Source organism: Musa acuminata, chromosome BXJ3-11 (assembly GCF_036884655.1).
Source record: "Musa acuminata AAA Group cultivar baxijiao chromosome BXJ3-11, Cavendish_Baxijiao_AAA, whole genome shotgun sequence".
Classification (NCBI taxonomy): domain Eukaryota; kingdom Viridiplantae; phylum Streptophyta; class Magnoliopsida; order Zingiberales; family Musaceae; genus Musa; species Musa acuminata.
Genome location: NC_088359.1, coordinates 4,678,117 through 4,700,002, shown reverse-complemented (window position 1 = coordinate 4,700,002; position 21,886 = coordinate 4,678,117). Strand labels below are relative to the sequence as shown.

The 21,886-nt window shown below is 41.0% G+C and overlaps 2 protein-coding genes across 5 annotated transcripts; one reads left to right on the top strand and one right to left on the bottom strand.

Annotated features, from left to right (window-relative positions):
- Positions 1–8,999, top strand: LOC135652741 (hexokinase-3-like). 4 transcript variants are annotated; one of them, XM_065173945.1, is made up of 9 exons: positions 1–417; positions 1,351–1,501; positions 1,579–1,755; positions 2,979–3,053; positions 6,513–6,668; positions 6,754–6,852; positions 6,946–7,073; positions 8,364–8,445; positions 8,535–8,997. In XM_065173945.1, exons 1-9 carry the CDS (start codon positions 146–148, stop codon positions 8,886–8,888), a joined length of 1,494 nt encoding a protein of 497 aa, XP_065030017.1. In that variant the 5' UTR covers positions 1–145; the 3' UTR covers positions 8,889–8,997. The 4 variants fall into 4 exon arrangements, with proteins under 4 accessions (XP_065030017.1, XP_065030014.1, XP_065030016.1 ...); XM_065173942.1 differs by lacking the exon at positions 2,979–3,053 and having other exon boundaries at positions 10–417; positions 8,535–8,999; XM_065173943.1 differs by lacking the exon at positions 1,579–1,755 and having other exon boundaries at positions 11–417; positions 8,535–8,998.
- Positions 9,000–16,561: 7,562 nt separating this feature from the next.
- Positions 16,562–18,141, bottom strand: LOC135652600 (protein JINGUBANG-like). The gene has a single exon (XM_065173650.1). It carries the CDS (start codon positions 17,974–17,976, stop codon positions 16,765–16,767), a length of 1,212 nt encoding a protein of 403 aa, XP_065029722.1. The 5' UTR covers positions 17,977–18,141; the 3' UTR covers positions 16,562–16,764.
- Between the last annotated feature and the right edge of the window lie 3,745 nt (positions 18,142–21,886).

Below are 21,886 nucleotides of genomic sequence, written 5' to 3'. Positions count from 1 at the left end.
CTCTCTATCCCTCTCTTTAGCGGTCGCCTTTTCTGTTCCATTTCTCTTCTCACTTGGGCCGGCGATAGCCGGACTCCACCGCCGGTGGTGGCCGTGCCGGTCGGTGGGGGGAGTGAGTGGCCAGTTGGGAGCGGGAGATATCGGGATGGGAAGAGTGGGGTTGGGAGTGGCGGTGGGGTGCGCGGTGGTGACGTGCGCGATCGCGGCGGCGCTGGTGGGGCGGAGGGCGCGGAGCTGGTGGCGGTGGGCGCGGGTGGTTGGGGTGGTGGGGCAGTTCGAGGAGGACTGTGTCACCCCGGTCTGGAAGCTGCGCCAGGTGGTGGACGCCATGGTCGTCGAGATGCACGCTGGGCTCGCCTCCGATGGCGGGAGTAAGCTCAAGATGCTGCTCACTTTCGTCGATACACTGCCGGACGGGTAATCGCCTCCCGCTCCTCTACTTGATGTCCATCCGTCGTTTTTACTTTGTCCGTTTAGGTTCCTGCTTGGGTTTCTTCTTTCTCTCGTGTGGATAAAGATCTTGGAGTGTTTTGGGTGTTCTTGTTTCTGCCCGGATTCCTATATCGATGCGACTCTTATCTTTTCTCCGTGATTTAGATATGAGCTTTAATTCTTGCATTGGTAAAATGTCCTCGCGTGGTTCTTAGTTATTGGTGTTATACTTGAACACAGTTAGTCTTTTGTCCGTGGAAAGAAGGTTGTTGTATTATTATTTTCGTTGCTTTTATAGCCTTTTCGTTTTCTTTTTTAGGTCGTCGTTAGATTTATTTCTAAATGTATTTGCCTTTTAATATCTTTATTATTGATGAGTTTGGATTGGATTTTAAATTGCATATTGCTTGGTGTGTGTTCTTTTAATATAGTAGATCTTCAAATATATGCATTGAATACTAAATGCTAGTAGGGAATCGAAAGAACAGTGTTTGTCGGCTTTGAGTCTGTCCACTTAGTATGTCATTCTTGATTTAACTTGAGCAAATGCAAAAAAAGTGACCAATCGAATTATTATTGTAAACCTGAAAAAAATGAAATTCAAAACAAAAATATTATCACTGATCTACGTAAGAGATGCTATTACTTAATTATACTCTTGAAGTTTGGAGTTTTAAGTATTTACAACACATTAGAGTAGATAAACAGAATAATTAGTTAGTTCATTATTGAGTAAACAATAGAAGTTGGATCTTCAAAGTCGAACAAATACTAATACTTCAATGTAGATACCAAAATATAGAACTAGTTTAATTGTCTTTTATAAAAGGAATTATTTTTCATCCTTCACAAGAAGACTTCTTTCAATGCTCATAATAAATGATTGTTTGTTACTAATGAGGACCTCTGGCTAAGCAGGAATGAAGATGGCGTATACTATGCTCTTGACCTACGAGGTACTATTTGTAGAGTCTTGAAGGTTCAACTTGGTGGTAGTGGGTCTAAGATCATAAACCACAAAGTTGAACAGCAACGGATTCCCGAGGAATTGGTATCCGGTACAAGTGAGGTAATTGTAACTCTTGTTTTTGGAACTTCCCCTTATTTTGGTTCTGTGATAGGTAATGTAATTATCTTTGTACACAGGAACTTTTTGATTTTATTGCCTTGACACTAAAAGAATTTATTGAAAGAGAAGAAAATGGTCAAGTACCAGGTTCAAAGAAGGAACTTGGTTTTACATTTTCTTTCCCTATCAGACAATTGTCTGTTTCTTCAGGTGTTCTTATCAAATGGACGAAAGGATTTACAATTGAAGATGTTGTAAGTTGAGTTCTCATTAAGAGCATATGTTCATATTCCTGATAACTGTACTGGTTTAATTTAAGGGCCACAAAATGAACTGTTGTCCAGGCTTGTTATTCAAACATCTTCTATCATGATTCTAGCTGATCATATAGTACCTTTCTATATCTATACTTGAACAATCTGTTAATCAACAGAATTCACAATGATCTATCTGCTTAATATTTTATTGGGTGTCAATGCATATATGTTGTGTAGTTCCTTGAGGACAATAGATTTGTTCCCTACACTAATGAACCTTTGAGTAGCTATGGTTATAGTGAACTCAAACACTGAAAATACATTTGATGGAATGTTTATTTTGCAAGATAGCAATAATTTAAGTGAGGCAATCCCTGTGGCTACTAAAAAAAATTAAACTTTTGATACTAGAATGTATTTTGCTTCAACTATATTGCACTAGCATTGGTGTCAACACAATGCATATTTTACCACTATGATTTATGATTTAATCCATCAAATTATAGGGTATCATGTATAATCTTGGTCATCAGAATGCTAGAAGCCTAGAATTGCTGTGCTTCCTTTTGCTGATTAAACAAAACCCAGCAGGAAGTCTTTAAAGTTTGAGGCACTGTTGTTAAACAATTTTCTATTGGTCTATTTGGATGTTTTTTGGTGGATATACTTGTCAGATTGTATTTGATTCTTTAAAATAAACTCTAATGCACATGCGTGTGTGTGAAATTATCAACTGATGACATTAATGAAAATCTGCATTAATTAACTTTGAGTTGCTTCTGAATTAGAGAGATTTTATTAGAAGAACAGTTTATTGTTTTAAGCCAGTTGTACATGACATAGCTAATTTTTAACCATTTTTAAGTAATTATGAATGTGGATGAGTTTTGAAATTTCTCTTCATCTGACCTAATATTTATTATGAAGTTTGATTGGGTACTCCAAATGAATCTGGTTTAGTTTTCTTAAATGATATGTTGATGGATTATAATTCTTGTTCTTGACATGGAGTAGCTTCTAAGTAGCTTATTTTGTAGTTTACTTTGTCTTGGTGGGCTGAATTAAAGTTGTGCTGCATGAGAATTTACTTTGCCACACCTACTCCATTTATTAATTTAAGAAAGGTTGTATGATGATTTTTTTTTTTTAATATTGGCCTTCTTTTTATCAAAGTATTATAAGCTTATTTAGAAATACCTGAATCCACTTTTGCAATTTAGGTTGGAAAAGACGTTTCACAGTGTTTAGAGGAAGCCATGTCGAAGAATGGATTGCATATGCAGGTGGCAGCTTTGGTATGATTTTAGATCCTCCGGTTTTCCAGCAAATATTGAGCAAATGTAGGAAAAACTAGAGATGGGTTTACAGCCTATTTAAAAGAACACATAAGAATAGAAGCAAAGCATGGTGAGGGGAGCAATGACCTCATTCCATTTTTTATTCAACTACTTCAGTATAGGTATTGAATGCCCCCCAACCCCACTCTCCACCCAAAAAGAAGTGAAATAAAACAAAAGATAAAACACAATCACATTGACCTATCTTTTGGATAAATTTTCTTGAAGTAACGTGTTCAGAAAGAAAATTGTTGGCCATAATTATCAATTGATGGTCAGCTTGAACCCATGTATTAAATCTCTGGTGAGATTATGTGCTCATGGATACTTCAGATTCTTAATGCTTGATGTTATAGGTTTGACAATGTTTAAAAGGAAATGATCTTTTTGGCTCTTAGTGTTCTTTTGTTGTGTATATGTGGAGAAGTTGGGCTAATGATAATTATATCGGTAATTTTTATCAGACATTTTAAAGATATATTTAATCATTTGAATTCTGAGGACACTACTGAATCTAGGTTTTCTTCTAGTACTTTGAGGCTTTTCTATAGGGATTTGAAATCCCAAGACTCCATAAGATCCAACTAGGGATCCAAAGTCGAAGTTGGAATTTCTCCATGTTCCATGTAAGGAGAAATATTTTTATTTAGCTAGGGAAATTTTGGGCACGTGATATATGGGTGATGATTTATAATTTTATAATATGGAATTCTATGGAGACCCCTTGATCTGAATCCTAGGATTTAGAGGGTGTGGTTTACAGGATCTGATTTGGAAGGTAGATTTTTTAGGGTGATTGACTCAAATCCTTTTGATCTTATAGAGAATTAGATTTTGACACTTAAGACTTTTGGCTAATTTTAGAGGTCTTCAAATGTGGTAGTTAGAAGATGTGAAATAATTAATATTAGTGGTATGAGGAGAGATAAAGGAAGACCTAAAAACACTTTAATAGAAAATATAAATAAAAATTTAAGTACTCTGACCTTAACTAAATATGACTTTTTATAGATCTCAATAGTGGAAAAAAAATCATGTAGCTAACTCTAAATAATTGGGACTTACGGCTTTGTTATTGTTGTTGTAATAGATTTCTGGCTGATTTAGAGGGTAGGATTTGGATTAGCTATTTTGGTGATAGAATTTCAAAGATGAAAATTCTTGAGTGGAGATTTCAAAGATAAAGCCCATGAGATCTCTGTAATAATGGAGCTTAAGGGAGTGATTTGGCCAAACATCCAAAACGTTACTCTAAATTTGAGCAATCTGTTTCGAAAAGATTCAGAACTTCCTATTTTCATAATGTGAAAATCACGGCCTTCAAAGTTACAGATTCTTTAATTGACTGTGATGCTAAAATCGTTATAGCTACTAGTATCAAGGATTCAAGTTCCAATCTGCACGAGTAACAGTCAGTCATCGAAGTAGTTTATGCTGTGGCCTTTTAGTACAAGTCCTTCATTTTACCAGAACTAGGAAGCAAGACAGCAAGGAAATATAAAAGACACTCTCCATAAAACCAATCTCAACAAAAGAAAAAGGAAGGAAAAACAAGCACACACTCGTCTATGCTTCTTTGGCATCTTCTCTTCCCACCTTTCATTTTCTAGTATAGCGGGATGCAGAGGGGTGTGGGCATAATACCTATAGTTGCCTTATTACAATTATCAAGAACTGAGGGCTTGAGGAGTTCGCCCAAAAGTAAAATTTAAATCCTTAGGAGAAATGTCCTGATATTTTTAATCTTAATTAGGACCACTGTACCTATAGCTGATCTCATAAATGCTTTAATCTTATAGATCTAAATTAATTTAAGATAAAAAAAATCTATTCTGGACATTCTACTTTCAAATCCTTAAGAAAATTAAAGGCAAAAATTCTGAACAATTTAAACTATTAAGAAGTTCAGAACTTTCAACTCTTCTGCCACCTATTTCTTCAGAACCAATTGAAAACATAATTTGCTAGTTTGTAAAACCATAAATTGTCACCTAATACAGTAAGCAGCTTAAGTAAACTATTCATTACACACTGCAACCTAGCAAAATAAGCACAGCCAGGTGGCAAACCCTGTACTTGTATCCATACACAAAACATGGCATACTATTGGAAATTGTGACCAAGAATTTGGAGTTGTTGGTGGAGTGATTGAACAACTGGCATTTATAAGAATATATTATGTAACTTACAAGTAATTATTGGTTTCAAAGAACATGATGTTGGGTGAGAAGAATTGTCACATTCCTTGATTGCGGTGAAAAAAGACAATAATTGGCCATCTAGTGCCATAGTTTTGACTCGTTAGGTTCATTGCTAATTTTCCATATGTTTAGTTTTTACTTGGTCATGGTTGCATAAATGCTTCCTCATCGTATTTGTTCCATAAACATTTCTGATTTACCAAATGTAATCCAATTTTTATCTGTTGTAGTTCTACCTATAATTCTAGTGTTCGTTTGAAACCTTTTCTATTGTGGCTGGAATAGATCTCAGTTACTGTGGTATAAAGATATGAACCTTAAATTTCTTCTTGGCTTACAAGTTCTTGGATATGCAATATTTGCCTTATTGCTTATGACTTTGAAAAGGGATCTGTTGCTGTGGTGATACTGCCTTTACTGTGAAAATTAAGATAAACTATTTAAGGTTCAGAAGATGAAATAAATACATTGATATCTGATTATTCCATAGGAATTTATAGTTCGTCAATCGTAAGGTTAGATTTTTATGACAAGCTCAGGTACTTATGGCATATTTGTCAGCTTTTTTGCCATAAGTACTCATTCTGGACACTCTTTGTGATCCTTTTAGGAAAAGAAGCTTCTTACCAATTATGTTCTGTGAAATCTCAGTAGGAAAGCAGCTTATAATTTACATTTTTGTTACAAAGATGTCAATTTATTGTTATGGTCACTAATAGCAGATTCTAACACATCCTTCTCTTCTCTTCCATGGTTTGTAATAGATATAGTTATGACATTTTCCACAACTTCAATTTATGGCAATTTGATGGCTTTTATTGGCTCCCAGAAAAAATCTCTAATGGCTTGTAGTATTGACCTAAAGATGAGAGAAATCAACTCCAGAGATAATATATGCAACTATACACAAACAAAGGTAGATAAATTTGATAATTGTCAGATAAGTAAAATGTGGAGAATCATGATTTTTCTTAAAACAAGAGTGTGCTAAGTGCATTTGAAACCACGGAAATTTGGATAACTGCTTAGATTGGATAGACAATGGAAACTATTTTATGGTTGTTTCCAGAATCTTATGGAAAATAACATATTCTTTGCAGCCATCCTTTTTCTCCTGTTATTGACTGCTCTGCTCATTTTCATGCACATCAAAGATAGTGGTGCGTGTGTGCTGCCTAAGTTAAATAGTGGGATTTATGTTCTGCCATCTATGCAGGTGAATGACCCAGTAGGCACGTTAGCTGTCGGACATTATGATGATGCAGACACTGTTGCTGCAGTGATAATTGGATATGGCACCAATGCATGCTATGTTGAGCGATCTGATGCAATTATTAAGTATCAAGGACTTCTTACTGACTCTGGATTCATGGTATCTTTAGTTATTATTATTATTTCCCATCACATGATCTTCTAGTAGTTTGCTCACATGCTCATTTATGTTGATGTTATACTAGATTGTCAATATGGAGTGGGGAAATTTCTGGTCTTCACATCTACCTAGGACCTGTTATGATATTGCTTTAGATGATGAAAGTCCAAATCGAAATGATCAAGTAAGTTTATTGAAATGTCACTCATTTCTGTTTACTTATAGTTGCAGTTTCTTCAATCGAGAAGCTATTTGACATGCTTTCCCTTGCTTTTAGGGGTATGAAAAAATGATTTCAGGGATGTATTTGGGTGAAATCGTTAGAAGGGTTCTTCATAGGATTGCAGAGGTGTCAGATATTTTTGGAGATTCTGCTCATCATCTCTCTGTACCATTTATTTTGAGGTAAGGTGTTGGTCTTAGAGCATCCATTCTTGCAGATATCCTTGTTTATAGTAGCAACTTCACTTGGTTGTTGGTAATCCATGTCTTTTGTATCTTTTGTATTTTGGATGCAAACTTTCTCAGATTACATACGAATGTTTGGCATTATTCCTCTTTTGCATTATTGCATGAAACAAAAGACAATATGATCTTGAGAAAATCACATTTGATATCTTGCTTATTCCTGATACGACCAAGGCAAGATGCCTTCAATTACATTGAAGCCAAAAAATTTATGAAAAAATAAAAGAAATTGTACTTCTAATAAAGTAAGTTTCTTTTCTTTTGTTTAATCCATTTCAACATAATTGTGATATTCTCTGGGTATGGTGCTGTCATTATATCGAAAAAAAAATAGAGGTAATATGTGCAACTTCCTCTGTTATTTGATTAGCTGCAAGTATTTGTATGTATGTAATAATGGAAACTTTGTTTTTTGCTCATTTTGGTGCTTTGTTAAAACAGCATTTGGCTGTTTGTTTGGTTTCTTTTAAAGATTAATTTTAACATTGATCATAGCTTGAATGCTTTCGATAACCTTTACTTTGCATTAACCAAGACTTGTATGGTCACTCTATGAATTGTTACAGTTAGTCATCCTTTTGTGGTGACTTCATGTTGACCAGTAATGTGCTTCCTCTGTTTCTGGTTCTTGTTTCATCACTTCATATATAGCCTTCTTAATGTCATTTCCAACTTAATGTCCAAAACTGGTAAATTTTATGGTGCTTCTGTAGAATTTTTGTACTATTGGTCCTTTTCACACACTTCTTCTGGAACATCTGTAACACACAATTATGGACAAAGTCATTTTGATGATGAGTCCTTGTGCTTGATAACCTGCAGTTAGGTTCACAGAATGAATTTGGGAGGGCAGTTATCATCAGTAAACATCAGACATTATTCTTCCCTGAATAAATGATGCCTTTATTAATTGTGATAACTAGTGTTACTGCTACTCAGGAGTTGGGACCTACTGTGCCTTGCTGATATGTCTTATTTGGAACAACAATCATAATTTTCAAGTCTGTATCTCAATCATCGACCCGGATTTGGTTTCCTGATGCATTCATTGAATTTGAAACTTGGTAAATAAAATGTATGTAATCCATGTTTGCTTTCTCCTCTCAGATTTCCTCATAGCATATTTTAAATATGCTACGGACATCTAATTTGTTTCTTTAAACCATGTCATAAAATAACAAAAAGTTGACGATATTGAGGTCATAACTTCCCATCTCTATAATTCAGGACACCTTTGATGGCTGCCATGCATGAAGATGATTCTCCTGACTTGAGAGAAGTTGGAAGGATACTCGAAGAGAGTTTGCAGGTACATGCATCATCGGTTCCTCTAGTTAGCATTCTCAATCATAGCTCTCTCTGTTGAAATCATTAACATTGTCTGCTGGATCTTGTCAGACGTCCGGTCTATCTTTGAAAGCAAAAATGATTGTCGTGAGAGTTTGCGACGTGGTTACCAGAAGAGCTGCTAGGTTAGCTGCAGCGGGGATAATTGGCATATTAAAGAAAATAGGACGAGATGGGAGTGGCGGTGTGGCGAGTGGAAGAACCAAAGGCAAACCAAGGAGAACGGTCGTGGCAATCGAGAGAGGGCTTTATACTAATTATTCCATGTTTAGAGTATACATGAATGAAGCCATCACAGACATACTGGGGCAGGAGATTGCCCAGAACGTTGTTCTTAGGGTTTCAGAAGATGGAGCAGGAATTGGAGCTGCTCTCCTCGCTGCAGCATATTCATCAAAACGATAAAATTTCCAATTCAAATGCATTTTTTCTGTGCAGATGTAAGAAATTGTTTCAAAATATAATATAAAAAAGGTGGTATTTTGCAGAATATCCTTGAGAATAATAGCCTTTGATGGCGTGGAAATATCTTTATTGCTAAGCTCAAGAAATTTCTTTATTTCTTTTTTTTTTTTATCTTATCGGACGGCTTGAAAAAAATGTGTATGGTTTTAATGATGTGACAGGTAATAGAAATTTTAAGTTACTAAATTTGATTTTTATTTTGAGATTTTTGGATTTCATAAGGTTTTGATCAGAAGGTTTTGAGAAAAATATATTCTCTATGGTTTTAAAGATTATTCTTATGAGTAGACGAAAGAGTTGTTAGTTAGTTTTTAATGTAGAAGAATATAAAATATCATTGAATTTTTCTTTCAAGTAATAATAGATGAAAATATTATTTCATGGATTTCTTGATGTAAAACAGGAAAAGAAACTTAATTGATCTTAGAAAATAATTATGAAATATGTTATATTCTCTTACACCATCTGAAGATAAATTAGAAAAAAATATATGATGCAAAGCCATTTGAAAACAAAGTTATTTTATCAAATAAAAGAATAGATGATAGATTATTTTTACCTCCTTGTGCAAAAGAATTCATAAAATCAGAAAAACATGATTCCTGACATACAAATCATCATTATTCAAGATTCAAAAAGTTATAAAACATGGTGAATTATATACAATGCAGAAACGAAGAAGTTAAGCATTCGTGCATATGATGGATTATGTTGATGACATTGGTTTTGTATTTAAAATTTGATTCAAGAGATTTTATAATGTTAGCTCAAGACAAATCAAAATTTTATAATTTATCAATACAGACATGACAAATCAAGCAGATGGATAATTACTATAAATTACTTGAAAATAATGACAAAAAGATTACATGAAGAATCAAGAATTTTCAATGATAATAATAGTAGTTAGAAAAACATGTCATTAGCATATGATGAAATAATCCTGATACGTATATGACGAATCATCCAGAATAGAGTATAGTTTTTTCAGACTCGTTACTTATACAAAGATTGGGGTCACGAAGAGCTTCTTGATCTCTTTGATGTCTAAATTAATATCAGGGTCCACCTCATCTTGAGGAGAAGTAATATCTCATAAAGATTCTATAGAGAAGGTTGTTCGTAATCGACCCGAGTTGCCCCTTGGATTTTCAAAAATATTCATATAAATATTTTGTAAGGGAGACAATTTATAACTAATCCGAGCTACCCTTGAACATTTAAGAATATTCCTATGAATATTTCGTAGGGAAGACAGCTCGATAATTGGCTCGAGCTGTCCCTCAAACTCCCATCAACATGCGCATAAGGGTGTCAGGTTGTCTAAGGTTTTTTTTTCTTTTTCTCCCATGGGCTTTATATGACATTGATGCAATGAGTAGTGGCTAGTTGATTGTATATTCCATATTATTTATCCCCTCCGAAAATATGCTTTAGGGTTTTTGGGTTCAAAGCACATTCTTGGATTTTTTTTTTTTTTTTTGATGTGGGAGCATTCGAGACTTCCTCTAGTAAGTTGGGTTTTCCAAACTAGGTGTCTTAGGGATATTAGGCCTTGGGTCTCTGGATTTTACTTGACACGGGTCATATTTTTCTTGACTCATGTACCTCGAGTGTCATTCGGCCCAATCTTCCATCATAGAATGTTATACAGGTCAGTTTTTTTTCAAAATTATGCATCTTAGGTGTACTTCACTTTTCAATTCTATCATAGTAGATTTTCCACCAGACTTATGGTTATATATATATATTTGTGTGTGTGTTGACCAACCATTTCAGAAATCTTGTGTGTGTGTGTGACCAACCATTTCAGAAATCTTAACAGATCGTAGCATCATTTCTGATGGTAACGGAAGGTATTGTATTATATCGGTCTAATTATATATTATCTTTTATACTTAAAAATTTATATTAAGATTGTTATAGTTTTAAAAATAAAACAAATAATTTTATTTGTTGTAACATCTTTAGTTATGACGAAAACACAATATTTGACATCACATACTCGATTGATACAAAAATGATGGGTAACAAGATAATTTCAATATATATATTTTTATTTTTAATATGTTAAAATTATCTTTTTTATGATAAAGTTACTAGAAATGAAAGAAATATTAAAATTATCTTTTTATTCATTATTTTTATATCAATTCAGTAATTATTATCATATGTTATATTTTTTGTCTAACGATATTAGGATAAATGAGGTTATTTATTTTATTTTTAAAATTATAAAAATTTATTGTAAACTTTTTAAGTAGTACTCCTGATGAGGGAAATAATGGCGATGGGACGTGAGTTAACGTCAGCTGCGCCCGGATGATGCCTCGCGCCTCGGTTGACCTGGCAGCGCTTGGCCAAAACAGACCAGAACGCCGACCGAGGCACATTAACATCCTGCATGAGCCCGGTCCTTCACGCCACGCCAACACCGGTGTTAGACGTTACCAGGAGTACGATCCTGCTACCTGCAAGCGGGCACATCAGGCAACGATAACTTTCCCTATAAAAACCCTCGTGCTTAGAAAGAGGAGGGAAAAAGGAGAGAAAAAACCCCCTAAGATTATCCACTAACTTGATCGTCGGAGGGGTCGGGTCGAGCCTCCCGACCCGACCTGTGTGCAGGGACGAAGACGGAGCGCCTCCCACTGCGTGCCCAGGCAAGGAGTTCCCTTCCAAAGGAAACCACTGTCCCGTCGCAATCGGACCACCGTAGTCATCCACCTCAACAGTCTCAAGGGTCGCTCAGGAAGATCCCCAATAATTCAGACCTGAACCCAGCCATGTTGGCCCCGAGGCCACGACTTAAGGTTGTTGACACCAATATTTTGACGCTAGAAGGAGGGCCTGAATGTCGAGGGATCCCCAGATCGACCCAAACGAACCCGCAACTGAGGGATAGCACCTAATCGGGGCTTCGGGGGAGCACACCCCGCATGATGAAACTCAAGCTGAGCACCCCGCTGCGACGTCAGAGCGCTTTTAGCGGTTATTCAATGACCCGAGCTTGTCGCCGCCCGAAGGCACCCGGACCGACTTGTCGCCCGTATCGCCCGAAGCCTTTCAGGACCTTGCTCGTCAAGTCCAAGCTCTGACTAGGATGGTGCAGACTATTATCCCGCTCATTTCTCATCCGGCGCACCCACCTACGATACAACCACTGCTGCAACAAGTGCTGCCTGATCGGGATCACATGATACCCCCGGATCTCCCCGCGTCGCCTCAGGTCCGACCGCCCCCGCTCGAAGATTGAGCAATGGGAAACCCGAGCGCCCGCCTCGGAGCCCGAGGTGTTATCTTCATATTCAACGGGCTCTTTGCGAGCCCAGTTGCGCTGCGTGAACCAACGACTCGACGAAGTGCAGAGGGAGGTTCGTAGGTCCAAGGAAGAACTTGGGGAGGACCCGCATCGGGGGTCTCCATTCGCGCTTGAAATACAAGACCAGCCAATCCCCCCGAACTTTCGTCTCCCCTCTCTCGATGCATACGACGGTGCCACCGACTCGGCGGACCATATAGCCACCTTCCGTGCCCAGATGGCGCTGTACGGGACCTCAAATGCCTTGATGTGCAGGGCATTTCCCACGACACTGAGGGGCCTAGCCCGCACATGGTATAGCGGCCTGAAGGCCGGGGCAATCACCTCCTTTGATTAGCTCGCCAAAGACTTTGAGCTTAACTTCTTGGCATACGCCCGGCCAAAGCCGTCCGTCGCGTTACTCCTTGGACTTAACCAAAGGGAGGACGAGCCCCTCTCCCACTTTGTGAATCGTTTCGCTATTGAAATCCGGGGGTTGCCGGACGCTCATCCCTCTCTGTTAATGCATGCGTTTATGATAGACCTGCGGCCTTGCAGATTCTTCTGGTCCCTTGTGGAGCGACCCCCCACCGCGATGCCGGAGATGCTCCAGCGGGCTAACCAGTACATCGCGGGAGGCATGGATGGCTGGGAGACGAGAGGAGCGCAAAAGGGTCGGGCCGGAGCCACCCCGGGGGCAACAATCTGCCACGCCAAGGCGCAGGGTGGACCGACCTGACCACCCGGCGTCGAGGTCCCCGCTCCCCGTCTCGGGAGCGTCCCAAATAGAGATATTCCTCCAAATAAGGGAGAAGGGGTTGCTCAAAACCCCCAACCCGATGAGAAGTCCGCGGGAGCTCGTGGACCGATCCAAGTATTGCCGTTTCCATCGACAAAACGGACATGACACTGAGGAGCGCCGCGAGTTGAAGCGACAGATTGAGGAGCTCATTCGCAGAGGACACCTTGGCCAATACCTCTGACAAGCCAAGGAGCTTTCGCCTCGCCCGGAGGGCCCTGTTGAGCGCCAGATCGATGTGATAACCGGTGGCCCAGCATCTGGGGGAAATAGTATGTCCGGACGAAAGGCGTACGCCCGCGCTGCCGCGGCTGAAGCCCCCAGACGTGGACCCGAGCCCGAGGTCATGTTCCCGGCCAAAGGGACCGAGCGAACCAAGCACAACGATGCACTCGTAATAGCGGCCAGGTTCGCCAACGCCCAAGTGAAGAATATCATGATCGACACAGGGAGCTCGGTCGACATGCTCTACCTAGACGCTTTTCAAAAGCTTGGGCTAACTAGAGACGCCTTGGAGCCGATGTGCTCGGCACTCACCGGGTTCACCGGCGACTCGATCTCGCCGTTGGGAGCTATCACCTTGCCCCTAACCCTGGGAGTCCCGCCAAGGTCCAAGATGGTGATAGCAACCTTCTTGGTGGTTGACCTCCCCACTGCATACAACGCGATCCTCGGCTGCCCGACCCTCAACAAGATCAGAGTCGTTGTCTCCATTTACTACCAAACAGTGAAGTTTCCAATGCACATCGGGGTCGGGGAAGTTTGGGGAAGTCCTCGCGAATCTAGACGATGTTACTTGATGGCGGTCTCATTACATAAAAGGGCAAGGACCAAACAACCACTGGGGTATCCCCGGGAAACGAAGAAATCGACCCGAAATCTCGAGCCAATGGGGGCCACTGATAGCTTACCCCTAATGGAGGATCGGCCAGACTGGACGATCAAAATCGGGTCGGAGCTCCATGAACGGGAGAGGGAGCAGCTCGTCGGCTTCCTACAGGAGAACGCCGACGTCTTCGCCTGGTCGCCGGCTGACATGATAGGCATCGACCCAAAGGTTGCCCAACATCACCTGAACATTTCACCCGATGCTCGCCTAGTGAGGCAGAGGCCCCGACGACAAGCCCCCGACCGACAACTAGCTGTCCGCGAGGAGGTGGAGCGACTTTTGGCAGCGGGCTTTATAGGGGAAGTCAAATACCCACAATGGCTGTCCAATGTTGTCCTCGTGAAAAAATCTAATGGGAGCTGGAGGATGTGCGTTGACTATACCGATCTCAATCGTGCGTGCCCGAAAGACTGCTACCCCCTCCCGAAGATCGACCAGTTGGTCGATGCAACCGCCGGGCATACCCGCCTCTCATTTATGGATGCCTTCTCCGGCTACAACTAGATCAGGATGGCACCCGAGGACCAAGAGCACACGACCTTCCTCACCGACCAGGGGGTATACTTTTACAGGGTCATGCCGTTCGGGCTGAAGAATGCTGGTTCCACGTATCAAAGAACCGTAAACAAGATGTTCGCCCGGTAGATCAGACGGAATATGGAGGTCTACGTTGATGACATGATCATGAAAAGCCACACGACAGCTGGCCACCTAGCAGACTTGGATAAGACGTTTGCCACATTGCGAAGATACGACATGCGACTCAACTCGACAAAATGTGCTTTCGGCGTCAGCTCGGGAAGATTCCTCGGATTCATCATACACGAGAGGGTAATCGATGCCAACCCGGAAAAAATCCAGGCGATTATCGGCATGCAAGCCCCTCGGACAATCAAGGAGTTGCAGCGACTGAACGGTAGGCTCCCCGCCCTAGCTCGGTTCCTTTCCCGATCGGGTGACCGATGTCTTCCCTTCTTCCAGGCCCTAAAAAACCCGAAGAACTTCCAATGGACGGTCAAGTGAGAGGAAGCCCTCATGCACGTAAAACAATACCTGGCCAGCCTCCCCCGCCTTGCCTCAGTTTCTTCCGGGGAGAAACTCAGCATCTACCTGGTCGCATCCCAACACGCGGTCAGCTCCGTCCTGACTAAAGAGGCCTCGGGGGAGCAGCTACCAGTTTACTACATGAGCCACATCCTAAACGGGCCCGAGAAGAGGTACCAACCGATTGAAAGATTGGCGCTGGCGCTCATGCTAATGGCCCGAAAGCTGCGCCCCTACTTCTAAGCCCATCCAATTGAGGTAATTACCGACCAACCGCTTCGGCAGGTTTTATCTAAATTCGACGTTGCAGGTCGCCTCCTCAAATGGTCAGTGGAGCTCGACGAGTTCGACATACGATATGTACCAAGGACCGCCATCAAGGCCCAATTAGTAGCCAACTTCATCTCGGAACTAACTCAGCCCGGGGACGAGGATTCTGAGAGGGTCAGTAAAGGATGGGTCCTGCGCGTGGACGGATCGGCCAGCTCGAAGGGCGCGGACGCGAGGCTAGTGCTTGAAGCCCCGACAGACGATCGTTCGAACGCTCCATTCGCTTCGGTTTTCAAGCCACGAATAACGAGGCAGAGTATAAGGCACTCCTAGCAGGACTTCGATTAGCCATTGAGATGCAAGTGGACGCCATACACGTCCTCACCGACTCGCAGCTAGTCGCCGAGCACCTCAGCGGCGGATACGAGGCCCGGGACCCAACCATGTCAAAGTACCTGGCAGAGGTAAAAAACCTGATCACCAACTTCTCTCGCTTTACGTTGTCTAGGGTCCCGAGAAATGAGAACGAGCGAGCGGATGAGCTGGCTAAGCTGGCATCAAGGTCGGATCCCGGAGTCTGGCCCGAGGTCGAGGAACTCCCTTTCCGAGCGATCGTGATCGCGGTTGTGTCCCTAGCCGACCCGTAGATTATGTGGGTATAGGAGATACTACGCTACAAGCGGGAGGGGACCCTTCCCACCGACGAAGCCGCAGCTCGGCGTCTGCGCCGTACGCAGGCGTAGTACTCCGAGATGAACGGACGACTCTACAAGAGGTATTTCTCGTATCCTCTCCTACGGTGCCTGGAACCCGAAGAAGCTCGGTCGGTCATGGCTGACGTCCACGAAAGGATTTGTGGGGAACACATCGGTGGGCGAAATTACTAAGAACACATCGGTCGGTGTTACTGATGAAGTTACTAGAAACGAAAGGAATATTAAAATTATCTTTTTATTCATTATTTTTATATCAATTCAGTAATTATTATCATATGTTATATTTTTTGTCTAACGATATTAGGATAAATGAGGTTATTTATTTTATTTTTAAAATTATAAAAATTTATTGTAAACTTTTTAAGTAGTACTCCCATTCTAATAGGATCCAAGTAACCAATTGAAGTTGAGTTCCTACTAACAGTAAAGAATTCTTTTACTAGAAATACACCTATATGTTTTGCTAGAGTAGATGAACGCAGAACAACAAGAACAAGTTTATGAATATGGGGCATCCAATTTCAAATGGAGAAGAGGCCTTCGCACACTGATTTCAGAACTCAAAAAAACCTTCAGGAAAAGTAACCCTATGCAATAAATTATTTGGATGCTTGACAAGTTTAATGCATCTACTGATGCAGTGTGCAGTATTCACAAATCATGCTCAAAATTTCATCCTCACATTTGATCCTACCAAGAACAGAGGTGGACACTCAGCAGTATTCACAATCATGCTCCTTCTTCTTGCACCTGTAATCTCCAGACAGAAACACCAAGCTTCTGTACATGAGATGCTGCTAGCTCAGCTTGTCCAATGCTTCTTCTGCTCCACCATTATTGCCTTCCACTTTCTTCACTTCACCCTGCTCTCTTGACACCCACCACACCCTCAAGCTTCTGTCGAGCCCTCCACTGTAGAGCATAAACCCCTCCCCCACACTGTGAGCTGAAGCCTGCAAGCACTTCACTGGCGCCTCATGGCCTCCGATGATCCCCACCCTGCAAAGCCCACCCCCACCTCTCCTCCTCCACACCCCGATGCTCTTATCAGCTGATCCACTACAGAGGAACTCCCCCGCCGCGCACAAGCACAGCACGCTCATCTCATGGGCCCTCACGTCGCACACCAGCTTCCAGTTTCCACCCCCCTCTCCCCCCTGCCACCCCATGATTCGCCCGTCCGAGCCTCCGCCGTAGGCGAGCCTGCCGTCCTCGCAAACGACCACCACCGAGTTCCATGACACGTCCTTGTGACCCTCCAACACGCCCTTCAGGCGATGTGAGCTCTTCTCCTTCGCCCAAATCTTGATCTTCCCGTCCGCGGACGCCGAGTAGAGCGCACCCCTGTGCGCGACTAGCCCATTGATGGCGTCGTCGTGCGCCCTTATCGACTCCAAGCACTTGAGGTCCGACACCCTCCACACCTTCAGCGTCTTGTCCCAGGAACCCGAATAGACGAAGCCACCATCGACCGCGAGGCAGGAGATGCTGTCGGCGTGCTCGATCCACAGACGCCGGTGGTTGCGCCGGGTCTGCACGTAGTTGCCCTGATTCAGGAACCGGCCCAGGTAGTCCTTGGTGGTGGGCAAGGTGGCCGTAAGCCGGAAGATGTTCTCGGAACCGCGCGACACCTTCCACACCCTGATCCTGCCGTCCTGGTGGCCGGAGAAAATGCGGCTGCCGACGGTGACGAGGGCCTTGACGGAGCCGGAGCCGTGGCCGAACCTCGCGAATCTTCGGAGGTCGGGCTGCTGCCACACGATGATGTCTTTGCCGTGGGAGGCGCTGAGGACGAACTCGCCGCAGAGGGCCAGGCAGGAGACGGAGCCGACGTGGCCGGAGAGGACGGCCAACGACTTGTGACGGCCGGCACCGGAGCCGGCGCAGGGAATGCAGTGATGAACTTGCGGTGGTGTTGGGGTTGGTATGTTTTGGGAGTCGCTGCTGCTGCGGTTCGACTTGGATTTCTCCAGCAGTGGGGTTAACATCGTGGGCTCTGAAGAGGCCATGGCGTGAGGCGTTGCAGGAGCAGCAGCAGCAACAAATCTGCTACAGAGCAAAAGAATGGAATCGGAAGAGGCAGAGGGAGAAGGGAGAGACGTTGGAGATGATAGGGAGGAGCGGGCGGCCGTGGGGCTGAAGAAGAACTCTTTGCGTTAAGAAAAAGGATTGGTCGGGTGGGTTTGCAACTTTTAAATTAGGGAACAAGGCGGTTCAACGGCTACTCTTCTTCTTCTTCTTCTTCTTCTTCTCCTACTCCTCCTCCTTCCTTTTTTTAATCCCCTTATTTTTTCATATATATATATATATATATATATATATATATATATATATATATATCAAATTAGTGAAAATAATTTCTCTTTTTGGATTTTTTCTATGAAATACCTATGTTTATATAATTTTTTTTAGGGATATATGTGTAATTTTATTAATGAAGTTTATTTTTTTATTGACTCATGTTTTTATCTAATTTTGTACTTCCCAAAAGTGTAAAATAAGATATTCTTTAGATATTACAATAAAAATAATAATACTACACGAAGAGTTCAAAATTTTGAAAATTAGTAACCTAACAGTAAGTCTTTATCTTTTTCATTTATACTTGAGATTGGTATTGGTAGTATTGTCTTTAAGTAAAACTATGATGGTTAAAATAATGAGGTAATCATTAGATACTTTAAAGAATTAAAAAAATTTCTAAGATAATTATGAGATCAATAATATTTTATGGATTTGAATATTAGATAATTAAAAAATAACATAGACAAAAAGTTTGTATTGTCGAGATAAAAATGTTAAAATGGATATGTTAAATTAATAGAAAAGATAGAAAAAATATTTTTATTCGTAGATAACTAAATTTTGCATTCATAGAAAATAAGACAAGAAAAAATAATTTAAGATGATACGGATATATGTTTAGAAGTTTTTGGATACGATAGTAAGAAGAGATAAAATAATTGATATTATTGATAGGATGAGAGATAGAGGAAGATCTAATAAGTTCTAATAAAAATTATAAATAAAGATTTAAGTATTTTAAACTTAACAAAATATATGAATTTTTATAAATCTTAATGATGATAAAAGATTTACATAGTCCATCACAAATAATTGTTGAAATGGTTGATTGATGATCGATAAAACTCTTCTTGTAAATCCAAAAATGCCTGTTTTTTTTTTTTTTTTATCTGTGGAGGAGGCCAAAGAAGCTCTAATGCCACAAGAGTGTTTCCTCATTTATTCACCAGATATTCTTAATCTCAAAAGGACTCGTAGGTTAGGCAGAGAGATATCCTGCAACACTCCTGACTCATCTCAGCTTCAAGATATTTCTATTCTGGTGCTACACAAGTTATGATTCATATTTCTAGTCTGGTGCTACACAAGTTATGGAATCAGGACATGAGAAAAGAGCAAATTTGATGAGATTCCTATGGGAAAAATATATAAATAAATATAATCTTAGAAGAGAGGTCTGATGGTGTTGTCAATCAATGGTAACATTAGGTGTCAATCATGATGATACATGAGATTCAAAATGTTTGAGAGAAGAGAAGAAAATTATATCCAATTCTGCCAAACTGAAAGGTGACTTTGTATTCAATTGAAGAAGCAAACTTTACAGACCTTTGACTTGGAGGACATGTCTTTAGCCATAATTTATTAATGGCAGGGCTTGCTTTTAGACCTTTCTTCACACTGCACCTGTTATATGAAAGTTCTTTCTCTGTCTTGGTGAACAGCTCAAGAAGTTCACAAGTCTGGAATAAGGAAGCCACCTGCATCTCTAAAGATTTAGGCAATTGACATGATGCTTTCATCTTGAAATGCTGTTGCTTTCTCAGTTTTAGTGTCTTCTTAAAGAAAAGGGCAATGAGGAACTTTGTCATCACAAACAGTGATACATTGTGCTGCTGACAAGTGAATGCATAAGACCATGACCCCTTTTTCTATATGATTATTGTTTGAGATGCATTAATGGGAAGCTGTTTTTGAGATTAATCATGCAAACCTACCTGTTGTTCACTAGGAAAAGACCTTCATAGAATGACATAATTCATTAGACACAGAACCATGGGATTGGTGATCAAGCCACTACTAGAAGACTCAGAGGTGCTCCAGCAACTGATAATGACCAATTCCAAACTCTTCAGGACTTCCATAGCTTCTGAAAGAAAAAGAACATTCAATATGATCTACAACAATGAGTAAGAGAAATAATGGAAGGAGGATGCTTGGACCAGAAGTTAGGTCTCTTGGTGTGTGACCTCTTTTATTATTGACATCATGCATATTTCTATAAGATTACAGTTCTATTTTAATCTAAAGCATGCAATGATTGAGAAGCCCACTGCCATATTTCATTCTGAAATAAAAATTCTAAGTAATTACATATTGATAAAACCGGGGTTTAATTTGAATTAAGTCTTTTAAGAAAACATTAGTTGACATAGCCATGGATTTGAATTGGGAGATTGAGTTTGAACTATAGTTACACCCATTCAAAAAATTCTTACCCTTTAAGACTTATATTCTCTCTCCTATTTTTCTTTTCTTGATTTATGTGCTATACATTCACAAAATATTACTTTCTTCCTCTCCTAATGACCTCAACCTCTCCACTTTCTTCAATTATCCCCTCAATAGTGCTTTTCCTCTTCATTAGTTTTTTTTTTTTTAACTCTACATATTTTAGAGAGAGAGAGAGAGAGAGAGAGAGAGGCATGTTAGAAAAAAAGTAAATATTTGTATTGGAGGATCAATAATTCCAAAAGAGTAAGTTATTAGAAAAAAAAATCTAATTTATTTTAAATTTTATATAACATCAATATTTTCAGTGTAAAATTAATCTATTCTTTTTATAGTCATTGCTCCCATAAAAGCACCACCTTCAATGGATATTAACGTGATGTTCAAGTCTTAATTCAATATAATCGAAGATATCAACTAACCTAACTACTAAAGATTTTGATAATATATCGTAATATATCTTGAGCTCGAATTCCATTATAGTCACTTATCTTTTATATATAAAAAATATATATATAATATAATCGTGTAAGTAAATTCTAGATTAATTATTAAAATTGTAGTATGATTCATTTTGATTTCTTTAAATGAAAAGAGTCGTATTCAGTAGCCCTCATAATGTGTCCCAATAAACACAGGAAAACATGCAGACGGAGGAGGGCATGGCCTTGTCGACAAGACAACTCTCTTTTAGGAGCTTTTGTCCCACTGACTCTATAGATGATGCGTCCATATGAGGGTAATAATGGCGACATGACGGGCCACGACGTCAGCCTCGCCTGGACGATACTCTGCCCAAGGAAGAGGACAATAATGCCGACTCGATGTGCGTCGACGTCACCCGCTCTCGGACAACGACCTCGTCGTTGTCTGACCCCGCATGCTTGACCGAGGCAGAGGAGGATAACGACCGAGGCTCGCCCATACCCTGCGGCAGTTCGGTTCTCCACGCAACGCCAACGACAATGTCAGACGCCATCAAAGGTACGGCCCTGCCCCTGCAGGCAGGCACATTAGGTAACACTAAACTTACCTATAAATACCCCAGAGTTCTAAACGAACAAGAGGGGACTTCTTCATACAAAAATCCCTTCCGCATCCACTGACTTGATCGTCGGAGGGGTCGGGCCGAGCTTCCGACCCGACCTGTGTGCAGGTACGAGAACGTGGTCGTCCCTTCCCGGTGCCGGGGCAAAGGCTTCCCTCCCGACGCGACATCCCGACCGGACCGCCGCAATCGGCCACCGAGGGATCCCGAGGGACGCTGCGCGAGATCCCCGCCATTCGGACCCCCGACCAAGCCCGTCGGCACGCCATAAAGTTGTTTACACCAACAGATTGGCGCTAGAAGGAGGGTCCAGTCCGAATGTCGAGCGATCAGCA